Raw genomic sequence first — 23,677 nt, forward strand, 5'->3', positions numbered from 1 at the left:
GTTTTTTTTCGAAAACAAAATATTCAATGAATTATTGCTGGTTAAACTATGTATAGTTTAAAATGCTAAAGGCTTTTAGTATTTATACTAGTTCTAGAAATTCAGATATCGATCATTTATTTTCGCACTTTCAATTTTAAAACATTAGCCTACTTGGCTTTTTTGACTTCTTAGCAGTTTCAGCGTCCGCTGTCATTTATCATTCGAAATACTATTTATTTTTAGCACAAATTATAATTTTGTGAATGAATGCGAATTTTGCTGTTCTTCATTATTGGCAGGTATTATGAAAAATAATTACATTGGCGAACGAAACTGCGAATGTTCCACCTTACTTTTAATTAATTTATAAACGACAAAATATGCGAAGACATTGGTATAAAACACCCGATTTTTCCGGTGAAGATCTGTAAAGTGTTTTGTTTATTGTTGTTGTATTATTATCTATAATCTTGTAATTTTTATAACATAATCGTATTTTGAGGAATCTGGACTCGTTTTTAACAGAATTTTGAAATAGCCCCCACATAAAGCTTCCGCCAAATTTTCGGTAATTTTAGGTCCGACCGTAAATGCTCCATTTTCTGCATTTCGGGGTGTTAAAAGACGCAAAATTATGCCTATGGGTATGATTACTTGCAATCCGAATTTCTCGTGAGTAAATCTATAATCAAATGGGCTTATACAAAATATTAAAACAAAAGTTATAAATTGAAATCCCGGATTTATTCAATACTTGCCTCAAAATAAAATTGTATGAACAATTTTCGTAAACACGATTGCTTCTGTTATTTTTAGCAATTCACAAATATATTTGTAACCATAAAGTAAAGTTAAAAAGTCGGGCGAGGCCGACTGTATGATACCCTTCACCAATTTGGGTATGTAAAAGATATACTCCTACGATTCTTATTGTAAAAACGATGTTAAGTTCGGCGCGGCCGACCCTCCACCATGAGGATGACAATCAAAATATCTAAAATTAAAAGATGCTCCTAGGAGAAAACTCATGTTGTTATAGGACCTTGCACATACCGAAAAAAAAACGATAGAAATACATGAATGAAATTCTAAAAATATTTAATAGTGGAGCTACCGTTTTATGGGGCTATAAAAACGGATCAATATTGACTTCTGGTAGTGAGATTTGACAGCCAATGGGAATACAAAATACCAAATTACAGCCAATTCGGTTGAAAAACATAACCAAAATTCTCAAAATAGCGACATGTGTCAATTTTAATAATTTTTAGTGCGGAGATGTGGTGTTACTGTTATGAGAACCCAATATACCAAATTACAGCCACGATTGAACAACGTGTCAAAAATTCCCATATTGGGGGCTACACTAAATGAGAACCCAAAAAAAAAAAAAAAACAAATTACAGCTAAATCGTTTGGAAAACGTGTAAAGAACCCCAAAAAACGAATATTGGCGGTACCTTTATATGGCGGCTACACGTGGGCCGAAATATGCCATTTGCAATACCAAACACCCTAGGAGTAGGGGAGACTGGGGCACATTCCACAGATATAAAAACTGTATGGCTGGTTATTGTCGTCTAATACTTAATTAAAAAAAAAATAGTGCAAAAACATACAATAAAATAGTATTAGTTAAAAATGTTTACAGTCTTGTAAAAAAAGTAAAATTCGCTGAATGTGCCCTACCCGGGTTAGCTTCGGCATTTGATGGGACACTTTCGGCACCATAGTCATAGCCTGGTAGTTATCACCGCTATCAGTCTGGTTGACATTCAGATCCTCTAAATTTAAGACTATATATTCTAGCGGCGGACGTCAATACAAGCTTGTTTGGTCTTATATATGTAATTTCGAACCATATTAAAGAATATTTTTAAAGAAAAACTGTACTTTGTTCACAAAAATACATGGACGGACAGACGGACATGCATAAATCGACTCAGAAAGTGATTCTATGCATGTTCTCAAAAGGAACCATGCGTCTATCTCGATTATTTTTGCCTGTTACAAACATATGCACAAAGACATAATACCCCGTATCTCAGTGTGGTGAAGGGTATAAATACTGTTTTTACACGAAATACTTACGAAATGGAAAGGAAATATTACAAAAACTGCTGTAAAAATATAAAAATCCGCGCATCTAAGTTTATTAGCTAGAGATTTCAAACTTTGCAGTTATTTAATTTTGATATTCGATACTTATAGATCGAAGCCAGTGATGTAGGGTGAGAGCTTCATATTGAAAACGCGATTGCCGAATGTGCCCCGATGCCGAAGAATTATCTTTTAAGATAGTTTTCATATAATGGCACCCCATTACTTGATATTTTTATACCCTCCACCATAGTATGGAGGTTACATTAATTTTTTTTTACGTTTGCAACTCATCGAGTATATATATTCTTGCTCAGCGTAAAATTCTATGACGATATAGCCATGTCCGTCTGTCTGTTTGCTACCTTGGGTTCTCCACAAAAAATTATAAATATAGGTCCACTTTTTCTGGTAGCCCCCATATAACGGTACCTCCTAATTTTCAGTATTTTGGGGGTTTTGATAGTATTTTTCCGCCGAATTAGCTGTAATTTAGTATTTTGAGTTCTTAATAGGTACCAAATCTCTCTACAAAAAATTATGAATATAGGTCCATTTTTTCGGATAGCCCTCATATAAAGGTACCCTCAATTTTCGGTATTTTGGGGTCTTGAACGCGTTTTTCAACCGAATTTGCTGCAATTTGGAATTTTGTAGTCGTATATGGTAAGAAATGTCCCTACAAAAATGTTTAATATTTGCCCCCTTTTTAGGGTAGTCCCCATATAACCCCATTTTTTTACCCTTCACCACACTGTGCTTCAGGGTATTATGACTTTGTGCGTATGTTTGTAACAGGCAAAAGGAAACGAGATTTTTGTGAGCAAAGTACAGGTCGCATTTATGATCCGAATTGGATGAAATTTGGCACAGCTCATTTGTTTGGCCCAAGGACGAACCCTATTGAAATTGGGAAAAATCGGTTCAGATTTAGATATAGCTCCCATATATATTTTCGTCCGATTTAATGTAAATGGTGTACCAAAGTCCCTATATATATTTCGATTTGGACGAAATTTGGCATAACGTACTGAATTGAGCCTAGAGTGATGTCTGCCAAGTTTCGTGAAAATCGGTCCATATATAGTTTAGTCCGATTTCATGTAAATGCTGCACCAAAATCCCAAAGTCCCTATATATCTTTCGGTTGACACGAAATTTGGCATAACGTACTGAATTGAGCCTAGAGTGATGTCTGCCAAGTTTCGTGAAAATCGGTCCATATTTAGATATAGCTCCCATATATAGTTTCGTCCGATTTCATTTAATTGTGCACCAAAGTCCCTATATATCTTTCGATTTTCACGAAATTTGGCATAACGTACTGAATTGACCCTAGAATGATGTCTGGTATGTTTCGTGAAAATCGGTCCAGACTTAGATATAGCTCCCATATACAGTTTCGTCCGATTTCATGTAAATTGTGCACCAAAGTCCCTATATATCTTTCGGTTGGCACGAAATTTGTCATAACGTACTGAATTGAGGCTAGAGTGATGTCTGCCAAGTTTCGTGAAAATCGGTCAGATTTAGATATAGCTCCCATACAGTTTCTTCCGATTTCATGTAAATGGTGCACCAAAGTCCCATATATCTTTCGATTTGCACGAAATTTGGCATAATATACTGAATTGATGCTGGAATGATGTGTGCTGAGTTTCGTGAAAATCGATTCAGATTATGATATATTTTCGTCCGATTTAATCTAAATAATGTACAAAGTTCTTACGTTGCATAGCGTTTTGAATTTAATCCAGAATAATGTGTGCCATGTTTAGTGAAAATCGGTTGAGATTTAGATGTAGCTCCCTTATATTATAGATTGAGTTTAAGTAATTGATATATAGGGGAGACTGGGGCACCTTCGGCATCGGGGCACCTTCGGCAATCGCGTTTTCGTTATGAAGCTCTCACCGTACATCACTAGTTTCGATACATAGGTATCGAATATCGAAATAAATAACTGACACAAGGTTTGAAATTTCTAGCTAATAAGCTTATGTAGATACTTAGGTTTTTGTATTTTTATAGATGTTTCTGTAATATTTCAAATCCATTTCGTAAGTATTTCGTGTATAAAACTTTTTAAATTTTTAAAACAATATTATTAAAAATTGGTTAACTACGATGTGTATTATTGTACAAATATTTAAAAATATAATGTTTTTACAAAACTGATCGAAAAAAATGAAAAAAAACTATAAAAAGTACATTCGGGGTACATTCGGCATTTTAAAGTGGGGCACATTCGGCCATATACAGATTGTGCAATATTATTTCCTTAAACTGTTTTTGAGTTTGTCTTTAAAACTAATCCTTTAATTTGGTTCGAAATTGCATATATAAGATGAAACGTGCTTGTATTGACGAAAATGTGATAGAAAACCCCTATTTCTGATGGTGTGTGCGACCTTGAGATGTAAACGTCCGCCGCTAGAAAATAAAACCCTATAATTCAAACATTGTGTGGCGTATTAAAACCAAATAGAGCCTTTAGATAATCAGAATTTCAACCAGACTGATAGCGATGACAATTACCCGGCTATGACTATGGTGCCGAATGTGCCCCATCAAATGCCGAAGCTACCCCGGGTTGGGGCACATTCGGCGAATTTGACTTTTTTTACAAAACTGTAAAATTTTTTAACTAATACTATTTTTATATATCTTTTTGGTAGTATTTTTCATAATTAAGTGTCAGAGGACAATAATCAGCCATATAGTTGTTATATATGTTGAATATGTACTGAGATATAGAGCTCTAAAAAAAAGTGCCGAAGGTGCCCCAGTCTCCCCTACATAACACTTTATTTATTCGTCTTAACAACAACACAATAACGAAACAATTTCGTTTGAAGACACGCCGCTTCAATCATAAAAAAACAACAATCGTAAACGTCAAATGCCTAAATAATGATAATATCTCGAGGGAGTAATCTGTTCCATGGAGAAAAGAGATTACTAAGGAAAGGTGGGGAACACTCCGGTGACATGACATCTCGTCACCCTTGGTAAGTATTTGGATCCCGGGAATTGCTTAAATGGAAATTTGAACTTTATCTATCAAGAATTATATGGTGACATAATGGCATGATGATTCTTTAGCTATGTATATGTGCTCCAGGTACTTTACACCAAAGAACCTGGCCTATCCGACAAGAGCTAGTCGAAGAAAATCTAGCATGCCACCCCAGGTGTAAAGTACATGGTGATTCCAAAAACGCACGCAACAATCTCGTAATTTTTATAACATAATCGTATTTTGAGGAATCTGGACTCGTTTTTAAAAGAATTTTGAAATAGCCCTCACATAAAGCTCCAGCCAAATTTTTGGTAATTTTAGGTCCGACCGTAAATGCTCCATTTTCTGCATTTCGGGGTATTAAAAGATGCAAAATTATGCCTATTAGTCAATATTTTCAACATTTTTTTCGGGAAAAGCTTTCGATACGATAGTACGGTGGGTATGATTACTTGCAATCTGAATTTCTCGTGAGCTAATCGATAATCAAATGAGCTTATACAAAATATTAAAATAAAAGTTATAAATTGAAATCCGGGATTTATTCAATACTTGCCTCAAAATAAACTTGTATGAACAATTTTTGTAAACACGATTACTTCTGTTATTTTTAGCAATTCACAAATATATTTATAACCAGTAAGTATAGTTGTGTGGTCGCTCCAGAGGCCGCAATTATGGCCCAAACATCGCGATTTTTGCATGGAGAAGGGGATCGGGCCAAAGAATAAGCATGCCTGCTTTGATAAAAATCGGTCAATATTTAGCGGGTCAAATGAACCCTGACTTTTGTGTGAAAAATTACAAAATTTGTATTCTATAGCGTATATATTTACTCCTGAAAGACATAGACTCAAGAATTTGATAGTATATCCAAAATGAGTAGTTCACCTTTAAATCGATACCAATTCGGATGTGGGAGTTACACGTAAATATTTGCAGGAGCTTACGTATTCATATATTATTTAGTAACATATTACCACAATAGAGGGGGGAAATACAGCGCTCATCGCTTTGAAATTTTCCTTGAGGATCCAGGTATGGTCAAGGACAACGCCTATAATTTTCTGTGATGATTCATCCACTTCAACTCTCAGAATAAACTATATATTTATATTCAATAGTTTTTAAGATATTTATATATAACTAGCGGGACCCGTGGCGCTTCGCTGCCCCTGCTGAAGTTATCAAATTAAAATTTAGATATGATCAATTAGTAATCATACAGCTGCAATTTTTACTAAATTTCACCAAACTTTGCACACATCATTCTAGACTTAAGTCAGTACGCTCTGCTAAAATTCGTGCAATTGAAAAGATTTCCAGGGACTTTGGTGCATCAGTTACCTAAAATCGGGCGAAACTATATATGGGAGCTATATCTAAATCTGAACCGATTTTCATGAAACTCAGCACACATTATTATAGACGCAGTTCAGTACGTTATGCCAAATTTCGTTCAAATCAAAAAATATATAGGGTCTTTGTTGCACCAATTAACTTAAACCGGATGGAAATATATATGGGACAACAATGCCATAACATTCTCCACTAATAAATAGTTGTTTTTTTATAAAAACAACAAACTGTGATTCAGCCTGACTATTTTGCAAAAACAAAATACGGGAGCTATATCTAAATCTGAACCGATTTTCACGAAACTTGGCACACATCATTCTAGACTTATTTCAGTATGCTATGCCAAAATTCGTGCAAATCAAAAGATTTCCAGGGAATTTAGTGAACTATTTTCCTAAAATCGGGCGAAACTATATATGGGAGCTATATCTAAATCTAAACCGATTTTCATGAAACTTGGCACACATCATCCTAGACTTACTTCATTACTCTGTGCCAAATTTCGAAACGCATATAGGGACTTTAGTACATAATTTACCTTAAATCAGACAAAGATATATATGGGATGTATATCTAAATCTGAACCGATTTTCACGAAAGTTAACACACATCATTCTTGACCCTATTCATTACACTGTGCAAAATTTTGTGTAAATCGAAATATTTATAGGGACTTTGGTACACCATTTACCTTAAATCGGACGAAAATATATATGGGAGCTATATCTAAATCTCAACCGATTTTTCTTGGGCCAAACAAATGAGCTGTGCCAAATTTCATCCAATTCGGATCATAAATGCGACCTGTACTTTTTTTACAATTTAACATGGACAGACGAACGGACATGCATAAATCGACTCAGAAAGTGATTCTATGCATATTCTCAGAAGGAACCATGGGTCTATCTCGATTATTTTTGCCTGTTACAAACATATGCACAAAGACATAATACCCTATACCACAGTGTGGTGAAGGGTAAAAAAATTGATCCTTTCCCAGTCTCTGACTTTTTCTGATGATAAAACGATTTATAATTAAAATGCACACTATTCGCTTCAATGTTTTTCTTTTCTTTTTTATTTTGAAATCCAAATAACATTTTGTTTAATTGTGTTCAAAATAAACTTGTTTTCACAAACTGACAAAAAATGGAAAATTATGTCAACCAATTTTTTTTAAATTTTTTTCATATGTATGTATGTATTTCAAAATATATCCTCATCGTTCGAAAATATATCCCCATCGGATGATGAGTATTTGTATCCATTAAGATATACCCATAGAAAATATTCTACATATGTACATTCTTTCAGATGTATTAATACTTTTGATGTTATTACTCCTCAGTTTTATCTAACCTATGTTACTTCCATGGGATCCTTGTCTTACTATGAACATTTTAGAAAAATATGTTTAGTGGTTTTTGAGTCCACAAACAATATGTTTTCTATTTTCTACGTATAGATTTAAATGCAATGATGTGTGCATTTTTCCTTGTCCGCGATCATGTTGTGTGGATGATGCGCATTTACACTCACGTTACTCAGCAATAGTTTGAAGTCGGTATCTGTAACCGTACTTAAGATATACACAAATTACATGTTCATAATTTTTGAGGTATGATTACGTTCGATGCTATAACACCGCATCATCGGGAAATCTTAGAAGTTTTTAAAGCATATGTTATTCCCAGGGCATGTTATGACGTTCTGTGAAAATCTCAGTAAAATCTTTTCAGCATTTTTAGAGTCTACAAACAAAAAATTTTCAATTTTCAATATGCTGATTTTTAAAATGCAGTACAAAGTGCATTTTCCGTTGATCGTTTCATGCTCATTTTTGTATGGATTGTGTGTATTCACGCATTCGTTATTCAGGCAAATTTTGAAAACGATATATGTGACCATTGTCAAGATAAACGCATATTACATGTTCAGAAATTTTCAGGTATGGTTACTATTGATGCTATAACTCCGCATCAACGCGGAATTTTACAAGTTTATATAGCCTATGTTACTTTCAGGGCATGCCCCGACATACAGTGTAAATCTTATTAAGATCTGTTCAGCGGTTTTGGCGTCTATCGGTAACATACAAACAAACAAACAAATTTTTTTCTATTTTATATACATATATAGATAACAACATTTTTTTTGCAGACTTCAGTTAATTTTAAACTGTACATTTCTTAAAAACTATTGAATATATAGTTTATTCTGAGAGTTGAAGTGGACTTCGACGTAGATTATTTTATTCTTTGACATAATGTACCTAAAATAAAGATTAATGTTACTTTAATGCACTTTGTCGAAAAAAATACTGGGAAATGTCTCTGAAAAAAGTACAAGAACATTTTGAATTTTTGGTTCAAAATGTATGACTATATATTCGGTATATACGTTATATATACAGATTTCTCTTGTTCAGGAACTTATGCTAAAAATTGATGGAGAATATTTTTGTCCCTTACACTATCCTTCTAAAACGACATCTTGTGGGAAAAATGGGTAACAACTGGTAATAAGTACGATATTATCCCAAAAATGAGTTTTTGTTTTTCAAGATTTTTGACGTTTAGGCTGATTTTTGAGTTTTAGTCTATTCTGAGACTTATAGTAAAACTTTATGGCGAACATTTCTGTAGAATATTCTGAGCAGCTTTAACCTCGTTTTGAATGAGTTTTCATTAACTCCTGGAAAAGGGGAGAGAAAAGACCCATTCAATGAGTCGGTTGAGGGTTAAAATTGTATATCAAAATATTCCTAAATATTTTATCAGTAATATTGCCGAAGACACTATATACCTAAAATGTAAGGATTTCCAGAAATCATAATTCGAAAATTATCAAGATTCTTGAAAAGAGGGAATTTTGCCCTCCTTTTAAGGTTACCTCCCGACGTAAACTTTCAAAACGCCGATACACGTGTCTTCTTTTGTTAGCCCCTCTTTCATAATCTGTTGGAATTTCCCGGTAATTATTAAAAAAAATTCAAATTTGTCGCACAGTGTAATAAGAATAATACATAATGATAATAATAATATTAAAACAGCAATATATTCTGATGCAGTTTATTTTGTACATAGTGAATTCTTTTTTTCAACTAAAGGTTCGGCAAAACCCTATTTTCTATAGGCATACACATACAAATGGGTCTGCGACAAAAAATATGGCTAATGGAAATCACATGAAAGAATGAAGGTCGTCGAATACCAATGTCAGTTAATGGATGTTATTCATAAGTGATAACTCAATTAATATTTAGACCTACCACATATAAATATAAGAGTTTTCAATAATTTTAAACATACTCTGTCTTCAAGTCTTCACTAAACAAATTGGATTTTATTTTAAAGCAATCTACTCAATTTCACAAAGTTTAAAACATGCGTGGTTTTGTGGTAAATAAAACAATTTCAATAAATACAAACATTTTGTTAATTAAAACTTTTGTAGGTATTGTATTTGGTTGCCTTGTGTTCCGCTTCCCATCAAGGCTATGATTATTCTAGTCAGAAAACTGCCGACAATGCTGGTCTTTATGGTACACAATCATTGGTGACAAAACGTTTCTTCATTCATTCTGCACCTGAAGAGAAGGGTGTCGAAGTACAGAAACATGACATTGCTGTGGGTACACTACGTACAAATTACAATGTAGTTTTTGTTAAAGCACCCAGCGATAAACAACAAAAGATTAAGGTCCGTGTCACCCCAGCTGTTAATGAAGAAAAGACTGCCGTCTATGTTTTGTCCAAGAAAGCTGATGCTCCTCTCCTTGAGACTATTGTTCATGAGCCTGCAACTACCACCAGCAAACCTGAAGTTGCATTCATTCAATATCGCACCAATGAAGAAGCTGAACATGCTCAACATCACATCCAAGCTGAATACGATCGTTTAGGTGGTACCACCAGCATCTCGGATGAAGGTGTTTCAGATGTCAAATCGGTAATTGGTATTTTGGATAGCCTTCAACAGGGAGGTGTTTCATCGAATTATTTGCCACTACAACATTAAGATTATTAATTAGTTTTCACAACACTTGTTATAATTGTTAACTAAATGTAATAAAATTTCAATATTTAAGAAAGGCTTTATATATGTTTTTAGACTCCTTTAGTATTTTCGGTCTGTATATCAGGAGTAATATACGGCTGAATGTTTCAGTTATTTTAATGATAGATATATAAGTCAATATGTGACAATATAGTTTACATTTATCCTGACCTTTGTTAGTATAATTTTCATACTATTGCATTATTGGGAATCATATTAATTGTTTAACCCTTCGGGAAATATCTTGGAGTTTACAGTGACCATGGCACATGTTCCTCTATGCAGATTCATCAACAACATTTCCCACCAGCATTTTAGGTTTTTACTTATAATTGATAAAACGAATAAGTTAGTCCCCATTATAATATTCGTTTGTATGCCAGGTTTAAAATAATATGTTTAAATTAGGCGTAGTCGTCATCTTTTTTATACACTTGACCACACTGTGGTACTGGGTATTATGTCTTCGTACATATGATTGTAACAGCAAAAGGAAACGAGATAGACCCATAGTTCCTTTTGAGAATATGCATGGAATCACTTTCTGAGTCAATTTATGCATGTCCATCCGTTCATCCGTATGTTGGTGTTAAATTGTAAACAAACTACAGGTCGCATTTATAATCTGATTTTGATGAAATTTGGCACAGCTCATTTTAAATTAAAACATATTGATATATTTACATTTTAACAAAAATACATTTGTAACAATTGTTACAATAAAATACTAAAATATTAATGTTGAGGTGGCAAATAATTCGAAGATACGGCATCTTTTTGAAGGCTATCCAAAATACCAATTACAGATTTTACATCTGAAACACCTTCATCCGAGATGCTGGTGGTGCCACCTAAACGATCGTATTCAGCCTGGATGTGATGTTGAGCATGTTCAGCTTCTTCGTTGGTGCGATATTGGATGAAAGCAACTTCAGGCTTGCTAGTGGTAGTTGCAGGCTCATGAACAATAGTCTCAAGAAGAGGAGCATCAGCTTTCTTGGACAAAACATAGACGGCAGTCTTTTCTTCATTCACAGCTGGGGTGACACGGACCATAATCTTCTGTGGTTTATCACTGGGTGCTTTAACAAAAACTACATTGTAATTTGTATGTGGTGTACCCACAGCAATGTCATGTTCCTGTACTTCGACCCGCTTCTCCACAGGTGCAGAATGAATAAGGAAACGTTTTGTCGAAAATGATTGTGTACCATAAAGACCAGTATTGTCGGCAGTTTTCTGACTAAAATAATCACAGCCTTGTTGGGAAGCGGAGCACAATCCAACCAAACACAATACCTAGATTATTAATTACATAATTGATTACATTAATTAACAAAATGTTTGTATTTAATTTCAATATTAAAATCTTTTAGTTACCATAAATCCACGGATGTTTTCAGTTTTGTGAAACTAAATGGAATGCTTTAAAATAATATAGAATTTGTTTAGCGAAGGTTTGAAAATAGAGTATGTTTAACATTTAGAAAACTCTTATATTTATATTGGTAGGTCTAAATTTTAATGGAATCATCACTTAAGAATAGCATCAGTTAACTGATATCGGTATTCGACGACCTTCGAAAAGTCGTTTATTCTTTCATGTCTTTTCCATTAGCCATATTTGTTGTCTCAGGAACATTTGAATTGCTTTGTATGTATGCCTACAGGAAAAACAACGGGTTTTGCCGAGACTACACGTAAATGTTTTAAATGCTACGACATTATTTTAGTTAATACAATTATTGAAAAATTAATATATTAACCAAATTGATATTTGTTTGTTATAAAGATTCGTAAGGAATGTTTGCCCTTCCTTCGTTTGTAAATCATTACCGATCCTACAAAAAATATTTATTCTTAGTCAATGTAAAATCCTTTTTATAGCCTTCACCACACTGTGGTACAGGGTATTATGTCTTTGTGCATATGTTTGTAACAGGCAAAAGGAAACGAGATAGACACATAGTCCTTTTTAGAATATGCATAGGGTCACTTTCTGAGTCGATTTATGCATGTCCGTCCGTCCGTCTGTAGATGTTAAATTGTAATCAAAGTACAGGTCGCATTTATGATCCGATTTGAATGAAATTTGGCACAAGTCACTTATTTGGCCCAAGGACGATCCCTATTGAAATTGGTGAAAATCGGTTCAGATTTAGATATAGCTCCCATATATATTTTCGTCCGACATAGGCACTAAAGCACCTATATATCTTTCGATTTGCACGAAATTTGGCATAGCGTACTGAATTAGGTCCAAAATGATGTGTGCTAAGTTTCGTGAAAATCGGTTCAGATTTAGATATAGCTCCCATATATTTTCGTTCGATTTAAGATAAACGTGGCACCAAAGTACCTATATATTTTTCGATTTGCACGAAATTTAGCATAGCGTACTGAATTAGGTCCAGAATGATGTGCGCTAAGTTTCGTGAAAATCGGTTTAGATTTAGATATAGCTCCCATATATATTTTCGTCCGATTTTAATGTATATGGTGTCCCAAAGTCCCTATATATCTTTCGATTTGCACGAAAATGGTATGCCAAAGTCCCTATATATCTTCCGATAGTTGGCAAATTTTGATTCGCTACTGAATAATATCGCTTCCATTTGAAAAAAGCGCATTTTTCGCAGGACGATTTTCTCCATCGATATGCTTAAATGTCACTAAAGCACCTATATATCTTTCGATTTGCACGAAATTTGGCATAGGATACTGAATTAGGTCCAGAATGATGTGAGCTAAGTTTCGTGAAAATCGGTTCAGATTTAGATATAGCTCCCATATATATTTTCGTCCGATTTAAGGTATATAGTGTGGCAAAGACCCTATATATCTTTCGATTTGCACGAAAATGGTATGCCAAAGTCCCTATATATCTTCCGATAGTTGGCAAATTTTGATTCGCTACTGAATAATATCGCTTCCATTTGAAAAAAGCGCATTTTTCGCAGGACGATTTTCTCCATCGATATGCTTAAATGTCATAGTAAACACCAAACCGTTATCCAATTGCAACTAAATTTTGCACTGTTCTTAAAAATAAGCCTTAAGGTTACCCCCCCCATTCTCGGTGTCAAAAATTTTTTTGATTTAATTCGAATCTACTCTAATTATAGAATGTTCCTACAAAATTTCAAGTGAAAATCTCAAGAACTCTTGAAGACATAGCCGATTTATTGTGTCAGCATCAAGTGACGGCTAAAGGGCTTCTCAAACTTTAAACGCGTTTTTCTCAAAACGAATGGCGGGCACGATAACTCAAAAACTAATAATCCAATCGGTTTCAAATTTGGACACGTTTCTCTGGGAGTGTGTAGCTCTCGTATGAACTAGGATAAAGCCAATCGGTGAAGATCTTCCTTATTTTTTAACTTAGTTTGTGGTAAAAAATAGGCGATTTTCCAAAAAAAAATTTTCAAAGTTCCGCCATTTTGTTAATTGTTGTGCGAAGTCAATAATCCTAGTTCGTACGAGAGCCAGACATGTCCTCTTTCTAACACAGTTGGAATTTTCGGATTCCGATGTTCCAGTGAGGAGTTATCATGCCCGCCATCGAAAATATGGACTTTTCTTTGAACCCAAAAAACAAGAACAAAAAAACAACAACAACAAATGGTAAATATTTTTTCTTCCTTTTTAAATCTTCAAATATATATGTGCCAAGTTACAAACCTTAACAAGCATTGGTATTCATTTACCAGCCCATTTAAAATCTTAAAAATAAAAAATCGAGAATGGGGAGGGGTTCCCTTAAATGCAGCTTCAAAGTCCATAAGTCTGCCACATTGACATGAAACATTTGATTGGACAAATATAACATGAAAACCAATAAGGAAAGTTCAAAATTCGGACGGGGCCGACTATATGATCAAATTCACCACTTTGGGTACATACAAGGGAGGCTCATATCAACAATATTCTTTAGATAGAATAGACATAGCATCGTTGGGGGATCATTGAAATGGAATCGGACGAAATTAACTGCGTACATAGATATTTAAAGTAAATTAAAACAACCTGTACACATACCCATCTAAAATTTATGAAAACTTTAATCTATGCATTTTGATGAAATCGGATGAAAATATATATGAAAGCTATATCTAAACCTGAAACGTTTTCAATCCAATACGCTATGCAACATTTCCTGTAAAGCGAACAGACATAGGATATTCCATTTGAACCATTTGCATAAAATCGGACAAAAATATATGGAGCTATATCTACATCTGATCCGATTTCAACAACAAAATACATAGTGTACATAGGCCCCCATATTTATTCGACTTGCACGAAATTTGGCGTAGCATGCTAAATTGAATCTAGAATGACGTGTGTTAAGTTTTATGAAAATCGGTTCAGATTTCGATATAGCCCCTATATATATTATTATATATTTTCCCCCGATTTTAAGTAAATGATGCACCAAGCACCGAAAATATTTCCGATATGAACAGAACGTGCTGAAATTAGTATAAAATAACCTGTGACAAGTATCGTTGAAGTCGGTTTAGATAAAGCTTCCATTAATATTTTCATCCCCCTAACTCCTCATTTTTGTCAGATGACGCGAAATTTTTCACACCGTACAAAATTAAGTATAGAATGACACAATTGATTTTGTACATAATTTGTCTCATTCTCTATCTATCCAAATGAAGAGTTTAGTATAAACTACCGAATGACATGTTCATGGATTGATCTAAGTCGGGTTGGTATAGTTCACATATTTCAGTTCATACAATTTCATGTCGATGGCCTTTCGAGAATGCGTCAAAAAGTGTTGAACGGTATCATATATTCTTACTGGTTTATATTATGATTTTGTAAAAATTTGGCTATAACCACATAAATTACACAAAAATATAGACATCAAGTTTAGTTAAAATGTATATTCCCATCGCCGTTTTAATTGTGTTTCTCATAGGCATGAAAAAACATTAAACCTTTTTTGAATGAATGAGATTTATTGAAAATTAATTTTCAAAGCCGTTAAAAATTAGAAAACTCTTGAAGGCTAAGTAACACAAAATGAAGTAGCTTTTAAAATAAATCAAATATAAATACAGCAATTTTAATGATGTCAGCATATTCAGAACTATCGATACGTCAAATAAACATCAATTTTGTATTCTCTTCAAATTAAAATAAAAATGCGTGGATTATTGGTAACTACAGTTTATTAATTTTGAAATAAAAACAAATATTTAACAACAACATTATTTTTTGTAGATTTTATCCTTTGTTGCTTTCTGCTCGGCAGCACCAAGTGGCGGTTATGATTATCCCAGTCAGAAAAGCGTAACTACAAGTTATGAATCTCCCACATGGATTAACAAACGTTTCTTTATTCACTCCGCACCCGAAGAAGAAGGTTTCGATGTCCATCATCATGATATATCCGTTGGAACTCCACGCAAAAATTACAATGTCGTCTTCGTCAAATCGCCTGCTGAGAAGCAACAAAATATTAAAGTTCGTGTGACGCCTGCTGTTAACGAAGAAAAGACTGCCGTTTATGTGCTTTCCAAGAAGACTGATGCTCCTCTTCTCGAAACGTATGTCCAAGAACCTGTCACTACTACAAGCAAGCCAGAGGTTGCTTTCATTAAATATCGCACCAATGAAGAAGCCGAACATGTTCAACATCAAATTCAGGCTGAATACGATCGTTTAGGTGGCTCCAGCATTGCTTCTGATGAAGGTGTCTCTGCTATAAAATCAGTTATTGGTATTTTAGATAGTTTGCAACAAGGCGGTGCAAGTGGTTCTGTAAATGCAGCTGATTCCTCATCTAGTGCATATTTACCTCCTACGGAGAGTCATTGATTTTGTTAGCATATGTATTTACACTTAGATAAATGATGGATTTGTTAAATAATATTAAATTAATTATTTTATTTCGTAGATAAATATATTATTTTGCTAATTTATATAAATGGTTCTTTAAGTGCAAAAATTAAAAAATATATATATTTATTTATATATTGAATTGATTCCAAGAATGAGGAGTAAGGGTTCATTGAGATGTTTTGCACATTTATTTCAGAAAGCTACACACAACGACTCAAAATTTGGTATCTTTCCTATCCATGGTAAGACTACGAGACACATATAAATACGTATGTAAAACGGCATATACATTAGAACTTTCTACTCGGTTAACCTTCTTTATAAGGATTTATTTGACATATATGCAAAGGAATTGACAATTGAAACCCACTGGGTTAACGAAATCCGGTTAAATGTAAACGTACTATAAATATTTATAATTTTAATGTTGAACTGCTCTGCTTTCATTCACAGTGAAATTCTCTGTATAACATATTATGTGCTTAGTTTTTCCTTCAGAATAAATATTGAAGAAAATTACATTAGCTGGTGTTTTTGGAGAAATCCCAAAAAGGAAAGCACAAATATCGAACGGGACGACTGTATGATACCCTTCACCACATTGGTTATTCGACGATGTTTAACCGGTATTATATTGAAGATTCTTAAATTTGCATATTACAATTTGAAATATTTGATTTAAAAAATTTGATTATTATTTTTCGAGATATCGCTTCCGCTGTTCGTAAAAACACAGTTTCAAGAAAAACGCATTCAATGTTTTAACAACACTTCTGCCGCCGCTTAATGAAATGGAATCAGTAGTAATATAGTTCCTAGCAGGGACGTACGCAGTGTGGCCGGGTACCCCGGAAATGATTGTTCTTTAGTTTTACAACAGGAAAGTTTTTAATTCCATTATAAGTCTCCAAATTTCTAAAAAAAACTTAGTAATCATAGGCAACGTAGTGCAAACCTAATGCGATGGAGAATTACCGAAAGAACAGGAGAGATGAGAAACGTATTTTCAGAAAAAAAGAAGGAAGAACAAGAAAAACGTGATCGGAAGCAAATCGATATGTACAGGAGTCAGAATGAAGTCCGGAAATTTTACCAGTGAGTAAAACGCCAATCAGAAGGGTTTGGTGCAGGCACATGAAAATATGAAGAACGAAACCTTGAGACATATACAGACAGTGTGTTGAGGATCTGGGAGGAGCATTTTGAAAAACTTCTGGTATCAAATAGTGGCGGTAAAGAATATACCCCAGAACCAATAAGTGATGACGGTATAGAGTATATACCACTAGCCAAGATGAGGTCAGGATAACAATCAATCGGGTGAAGAATAATAAAGCAGCAGGTACCGATGGGTTACAAGCCGAACTATTCAAGACTGGTGGTCTGGTAAGGAGCATGCACCAGCTGATTAGTACAATTTGGCTAGAGGAATGCATGCCCAATGATTGGACCCTAAGCATCCTCTGTCCCGTGCACATAAAAGGAGACAAGACAATATGTGCCAACTAAGGTGGAATTAGTCTTCTTCCCATCGCATATAAAGTGTCACCCAGTGTGCTGTGTGAACGACTGAAGCCAATGGTCAATGGCATTATTAGACCTGGCAAATCCACCTTTGACCAGATTTTCACACTGCGCAAAATCCTGGAAAAGACTCACGAAAAACACATCGTCGACTATAAGGCCGCATTTGACAGCCCTATTCGTGTTTAAAGGTGTTTAAAGTCATGTCTACGTTCGGCATTGCCGCGAAATTAATACGGCTATTTAGGATAACTTTAAGTGGGAAAAGAACCCTCGGAGCCCTTCAATACCGAACGAGGATTCCGATAAGGTGACAGTTTGTCGTGTGATCTTTTAAACATCCTGCTGGAAAAGGTCATACGAGACGCAAAGGTGAACAGAAATGGCACTCTGTACACCAAACAACACATGTTACTCGCCTACGCCGATGACATCGATATAATGGGTCGAACATTGCGAGCGGTAACGGCCACCTTTGAACAATTTGAGAAGGAGTCTGCCAAAGTGGGTCTGACAGTAAATGGCGAGAAGACAAAGCTGATGGTATCAACGCGGACTCGGATCAACTTTAGAACTTGATGGACCACGTAGAAGGGATGGCCACGAATTAGATGGAAAGAACAAGTGAAAGAGAACATTTCAAAGCATGGTCCTTCCAATTGGAAAAGTTGCGCACAAGACCGACGCTCCTGGAAATTTTTTTTAAGCTCGGCTTATGGAACGAATGTTCTGTCACAAGCCAGCTAAGTAGGTATGTATGCGGCATTTATTAACATTGCAATTTTAGTAGCTTTAGTTTTGTCCACTAGTGTATTTCAGCGAAACTTAACACACATCATTGTAGAATCAATCGTGTCCGCTATTCCAAATTTTCTCTCAATCGGATAAACATTGGGTTATTGGTGGCTATAGCTAAATCTCAACGGATTTTAACACACGCCAATCTAGACTCTATACGGTATGCTATTCCAAATTCTGTTTCAATATGTATCTAATTTGATTTCAATGAAACTTAACTCAATTTAATGCGATATGCAAAATTTCGTCTCAATGGGAAAAAAACCTTGGAGGATTGGTGCACCTAAATCGGACGAAAACATATATGGGAGGTATATATAAATCTGAACCGATTTCAAACCACCATTTTCAATAGAGTTTGACATTGGGCCAAATAAATTAGGAGTGCCAAATTTCTTCTCATTCGGATAATAAATGCGACCTGTACTTTGTTTACAATTTAACATGGACAGACGGACGGACATATATAAATCAACTCAGGAAGTGATTCTCTGCATATTCCCAAAAGGACATAATACCCTCTACTGCAGTATTGTAACGGGCCAAACATTAGATGTGCATCGGAAAAATTTTGCGAGACCAAGAACATCCAAGTTACACACAATTTGATTTGATTATCGGATTTGAGATACCGATAACTGTATTGTACGCTTGACTTTACAAATGATTTTGTGTGTGTGTGTCTATTTTTTTGATATTTTAAAAATTTGTATGCCGAATATTTTCTACATATGATAATTGCTTTAACCCGAAACTGGCTATACATAATTACTACCGTTGATGAATTGGCAACGCTTAAGTATTTTATTATTTCAATGGAATTTATTGATATTTCAAATTTCATTGATAAATAAATTATAATAACCGTTTACTATGGATATACAACAATTAAACCGGTATCTTTGAAGTTGTTGTTGCTGTTACTGTGGGCAATTGAACAACATTTAAGGCTAATGATAGTTTCGATAATTATGTCTTCAAAAAGATGTTATAATTTTTTAAACATATCTAGAGCTACTATAAATACGAAAAAATGTGTGTTAGAAGATATATTACGAAATAACTATTCATAGTATAAATTTCAGTATACTATCAACAAGAATTTCAAAACTTAAGATGCGTGGTTTAGTGGTAAGTTAATAATAATATTGTGTAAGATAAGCTGGTGTTAATTCCTGCGTTTTTTCAACTTGTAGGTATTGTGTTTCGTTGCTCTCTGTTCCGCTGCACCCAATGGATACGATTATCCTCGCCAAAATTCAGCACCCGTAGCTGGTGGTTATGGTGTACAACCTGTGATTTCGAAACGTTTCTATATTTTCTCCGGACCCATCGAAGAAGGCGTAGAAGTCCAACATCATGACATAACTGTTGGTACTCCACGTAAAAACTATAATGTCGTCTTTGTCAAAGCACCCGTCGAAAAACAACAAAAGATTAAACTCCGTGTTACACCAGCTGCTAATGAAGAAAAGACTGCCATTTATGTTTTGTCAAAGAAAGCTGATGCTCCAGTCGTTGAAACATTTGTCCAAGAGGCTGTTACCACTACTAGCAAACCTGAAGTGGCTTTCATCAAATATCGTACCAACGAAGAGGCTGAACATGCTCAACGTCAAATCCAAGCTGAATATGATCTTTTGGGTGGTTCCACTAGTATTTCCGATGAAGGTGTTTCATCTGTAAAATCGGTAATTGGTATTTTGGATAGCTTGCAAGCTGCAGCTGTAGGTAACTCAGTTGTATCAGCATCCAGCGGTTACTTGCCACCCACAAAGAAGTAAATAAATAAGTATTTGTTGATAGTTTATAAAATTTTGTTAATAAAGTAATTGCTTAAAAAATTAAACTATTTGTGTTTTTTAAACTATATGTACCCTAAGTTGCTGTGTTTGGTCCATAGTACTTTGTTGAGTCGGGTCCATCTTTGTTATTTGTGTATTTTATTTAGTAATCGAATTGGCTTAAATTTGGCATTTAGGGTTTTAGTTTCAAAAGAAGTTCTCCCTACCAAAAATTATTAATATTAGTTAACGGTATAGTATATTTCTATATGACGGTATATTTCTATATGAGTATATTTCTATGCAAATTATACAATAGTCGGATTGAAAACTCGTTTTTACAAATTCTCCATACAAGTCGTGTACCCAAAAAATTTCATTTCCATTAGGATCTCAAATTACAGCCAAATTGTTTTGAAATTAATATGAAACCCAGAACCATTACAAACGAACCAGTATGGAAAGAATTTAAGGGAGGAGGCGACTACATAAGTCCATATTATGATTTCCAATGCTTGGAGATTCCATTCATTTGATATAGAATTGACGAATTAAAATGTTGACACTTTGAGGGTAAGGTACCAGAAGGAGTGGACTGTTGGGTATCATCTTCGGACTTGAAACAGTTAAGGTAAAAAAAATTAATAATCTGTTATATTGGATTAACAAATTATTAAGATTTAGACCCTTCGTAGGGGAGGTACCGGAAGAAGTGGACAGATGGGTCCCATTCTTGGACATGATCTAGGCTTGGAAAAAGTATTACGAATTGCAAAGTTTGGATCCATTCATGTGATTCACTAAATTCACAAATTTTCAAAATATTGTCACTTTGTGAGAGTGGTACTAGAAGAATTGGACCGATGGGTCCCATCTTTGAATCCGATCTAGGCTAGGTAAAAAAATATTGCTATGTGCAAAGTTTGGATGAAATTATTAAATTTTGAACATTTTGTGGTCAAGGTACATCTTCGAACTTAAGCCAAGTTTGGAAGAAATATAAGGATGTGCAAAGTTTGGATGAAATCGGTTACTCCATTCGAGAGATATCGTGCGCACCAGTCTGCCGACTCCAAATTGTCTGAAACTGATTTGGTCCAAAGAAACTTGAGGTCTAATCCAATATTTTTATGTCAGTTATACGTTCCGAAAATTAGGAAGGGACTTTGTATGGGAGCTATGAAGCATGAACCTATATCGAAAAAATTCTTTTAAGAAGGTTTTTATCTTCAGGAATCTTCAGAGTACCGAAAATGGTTTGGGTCACATTTATATAGGGACCTACATTATATATATATATATACATATGACGGGCCTACTTTCTTAAAGTTAAAGCCACTTTGGTTGGAAAGTGCTAAAATTTACGAAAGTAGGAGGGATCCTTTATATGGAGTATATGTCCGAACATAGATCAATGTATGTAGAAAAGTTTCTGTATAAATGTATTCTACCCTGCAAACAGCGAAGATACCAAATTACACTCACTTCAAGAATGCCACAGAAACATTAGAAATGTCGAAAATAGATATGTCCTTCTGAATGGAGGCTATGTGCAAACCTTGACATAAATTGAGAATTTCTGCATATATGTATGTGAGCATCCAAAACCCCAAATCAAAATTTCAATTAAATGTGGTTAAATCTTCAAAATACGAAATTGTGGTATTTGTGTATCTTTGGGAAGTGGAATGTTTTGGCACCCAACGTTTATACATTTTTGTAGAGAAATTTTCTAGCCAATTAGAAAATATTAAAATGCCGTATATTAGGGCGTACCTTTATATGGTGTCTACTCTAAAAATTGGACGGATATGTATATGCAATATTTTAAAGCTCTAACTTCAACATTCCAAGTTATCCTGATTTCAGCAGACGAAGGTACAGACAGACATGACTAAATTGACATATAATTTTATTCTGTTCAAAAGTATATATACTTTGTGTGAACTTAGGTGAATATTTTGAGGTGTTGCAAAAGGAATTACAAATTTATTATAGACTCCACCTTATGGTAAAAGGGTATCACGGCACACGCTCTCCAAAATGTGGTGTCAATCGACAGAAGTTTTGTCTTTGGTATTCTTTTAATAACATGAAAATCAACAAGTCTATATATAACAAAGAACGCAGAAAAAATATAAATGCGCATGTAAAATTGTATTACTTTGCATTATATAAAAATGATTCGTTAAAGGTTTTCGATTTTTTAATAACAATGAAACTTTATTGTAACAACTAAACATTTCCAACAAGTGATACTAGTGAAATCTCCACCAACATCTTAATGTCTCTTTGCTGGTGGTAAATAATTTGACGAAACAGCCCCTTGTTGTTGTAAACCATCCAAAATACCAATAACCGATTTTATGGCAGATACACCTTCATCCGAAACACTGGTGGTACCACCCAAACGCTCATACTCAGCACGGATATGATGTTGAGCATGTTCAGCTTCTTCGTTGGTACGATATTTAATGAAAGCAACTTCAGGCTTACTGGTAGTGGTCGAAGGTTCTTGAACAAAAGTTTCCACAATGGGAGCATCATTTTTCTTGGACAGCACATAGACGGCAGTTTTTTCTTCATTAACAGCTGGTGTGACGCGGACCTTGATCTTTTGTTGTTTTTCAGCTGGAGCCTTAACGAAAACTACATTGTAATTTTTGCGTGGTGTTCCGACAGCAATATCATGATTTTGGACTTCAACGCCCTCTTCCTCAGGTGCTGAGTGAATGAAGAAACGTTTTGTAATCAAAGGTTGGGCTCCGTAAAGACCACCAGTAGCAGCATTGGATTGGGTAGGATAATTATATCCTTGATGAGAGGCAGAGGCCAATGCAACCAAACACAAAACCTAATAAAAGTATATTAACAAATTTATTAGTAACTTATAGTATGTCCACCATTTTAAAATTCTCACCATAAATCCACGCATATTGGTTAAATGTTCAAATTATGTTGTACTTTGAAGATTTCAAACTTGAGTATGTTTAACATTTGGTTGTAGCTACTGTATTTATATTTCTCATAGATACGAATAGAGTTATCTTTCAGTAGAAAACATCATTAACCTCTTAACAAGCTAAATTAATCGTTTTTCGTTTCATTTATTTTGAACTAGAATTTATTTAGAGTAAATGCTTATTGAATTTGTCGATTAATTCAAAGTAGTACGAGGTTTGTTCAA

General features: G+C 34.4%; 5 protein-coding genes across 5 annotated transcripts; 3 read left to right on the forward strand and 2 right to left on the reverse strand.

Moving 5' to 3' along the window:
- The first annotated feature begins 9,849 nt into the window (after positions 1–9,849).
- Positions 9,850–10,483, forward strand: LOC133321652 (uncharacterized). Its single transcript, XM_061530735.1, has 2 exons — positions 9,850–9,864; positions 9,920–10,483. Exons 1-2 carry the CDS (start codon positions 9,850–9,852, stop codon positions 10,481–10,483), a joined length of 579 nt encoding a protein of 192 aa, XP_061386719.1.
- A 774-nt stretch (positions 10,484–11,257) lies between these two features.
- Positions 11,258–13,596, reverse strand: LOC133321653 (uncharacterized). The gene is made up of 2 exons (XM_061530736.1): positions 13,588–13,596; positions 11,258–11,821 (listed from the first exon to the last, which is right to left on the reverse strand). The coding sequence occupies exons 1-2, from the start codon at positions 13,594–13,596 to the stop codon at positions 11,258–11,260; spliced, it is 573 nt and encodes a 190-aa protein (XP_061386720.1).
- Positions 13,597–15,611: 2,015 nt separating this feature from the next.
- On the forward strand, positions 15,612–16,360 carry LOC133321654 (uncharacterized). The gene is made up of 2 exons (XM_061530737.1): positions 15,612–15,659; positions 15,764–16,360. Exons 1-2 carry the CDS (start codon positions 15,612–15,614, stop codon positions 16,358–16,360), a joined length of 645 nt encoding a protein of 214 aa, XP_061386721.1.
- Positions 16,361–19,822: 3,462 nt separating this feature from the next.
- LOC133321655 (uncharacterized) lies at positions 19,823–20,490 on the forward strand. Its single transcript, XM_061530738.1, has 2 exons — positions 19,823–19,837; positions 19,903–20,490. The coding sequence occupies exons 1-2, from the start codon at positions 19,823–19,825 to the stop codon at positions 20,488–20,490; spliced, it is 603 nt and encodes a 200-aa protein (XP_061386722.1).
- A 2,281-nt stretch (positions 20,491–22,771) lies between these two features.
- On the reverse strand, positions 22,772–23,425 carry LOC133321657 (uncharacterized). Its single transcript, XM_061530739.1, has 2 exons — positions 23,411–23,425; positions 22,772–23,344 (listed from the first exon to the last, which is right to left on the reverse strand). The coding sequence occupies exons 1-2, from the start codon at positions 23,423–23,425 to the stop codon at positions 22,772–22,774; spliced, it is 588 nt and encodes a 195-aa protein (XP_061386723.1).
- Between the last annotated feature and the right edge of the window lie 252 nt (positions 23,426–23,677).

Source organism: Musca vetustissima, unplaced genomic scaffold (assembly GCF_032173495.1).
Source record: "Musca vetustissima isolate MV318-11 ecotype Yass unplaced genomic scaffold, APGP_CSIRO_Mvet_v1 utg71941, whole genome shotgun sequence".
Lineage (NCBI taxonomy): Eukaryota > Metazoa > Arthropoda > Insecta > Diptera > Muscidae > Musca > Musca vetustissima.

Excerpts from the sequence above, each read along its gene's own strand:
- LOC133321654 (XM_061530737.1), top strand. The coding sequence starts at position 15,612 with ATGTCAGCATATTCAGAACTATCGATACGTCAAATAAACATCAATTTT. Across the intron at positions 15,660-15,763 it reads GTCAAATAAACATCAATTTT|ATTTTATCCTTTGTTGCTTT; the intron begins GTATTCTCTTCA and ends TATTTTTTGTAG.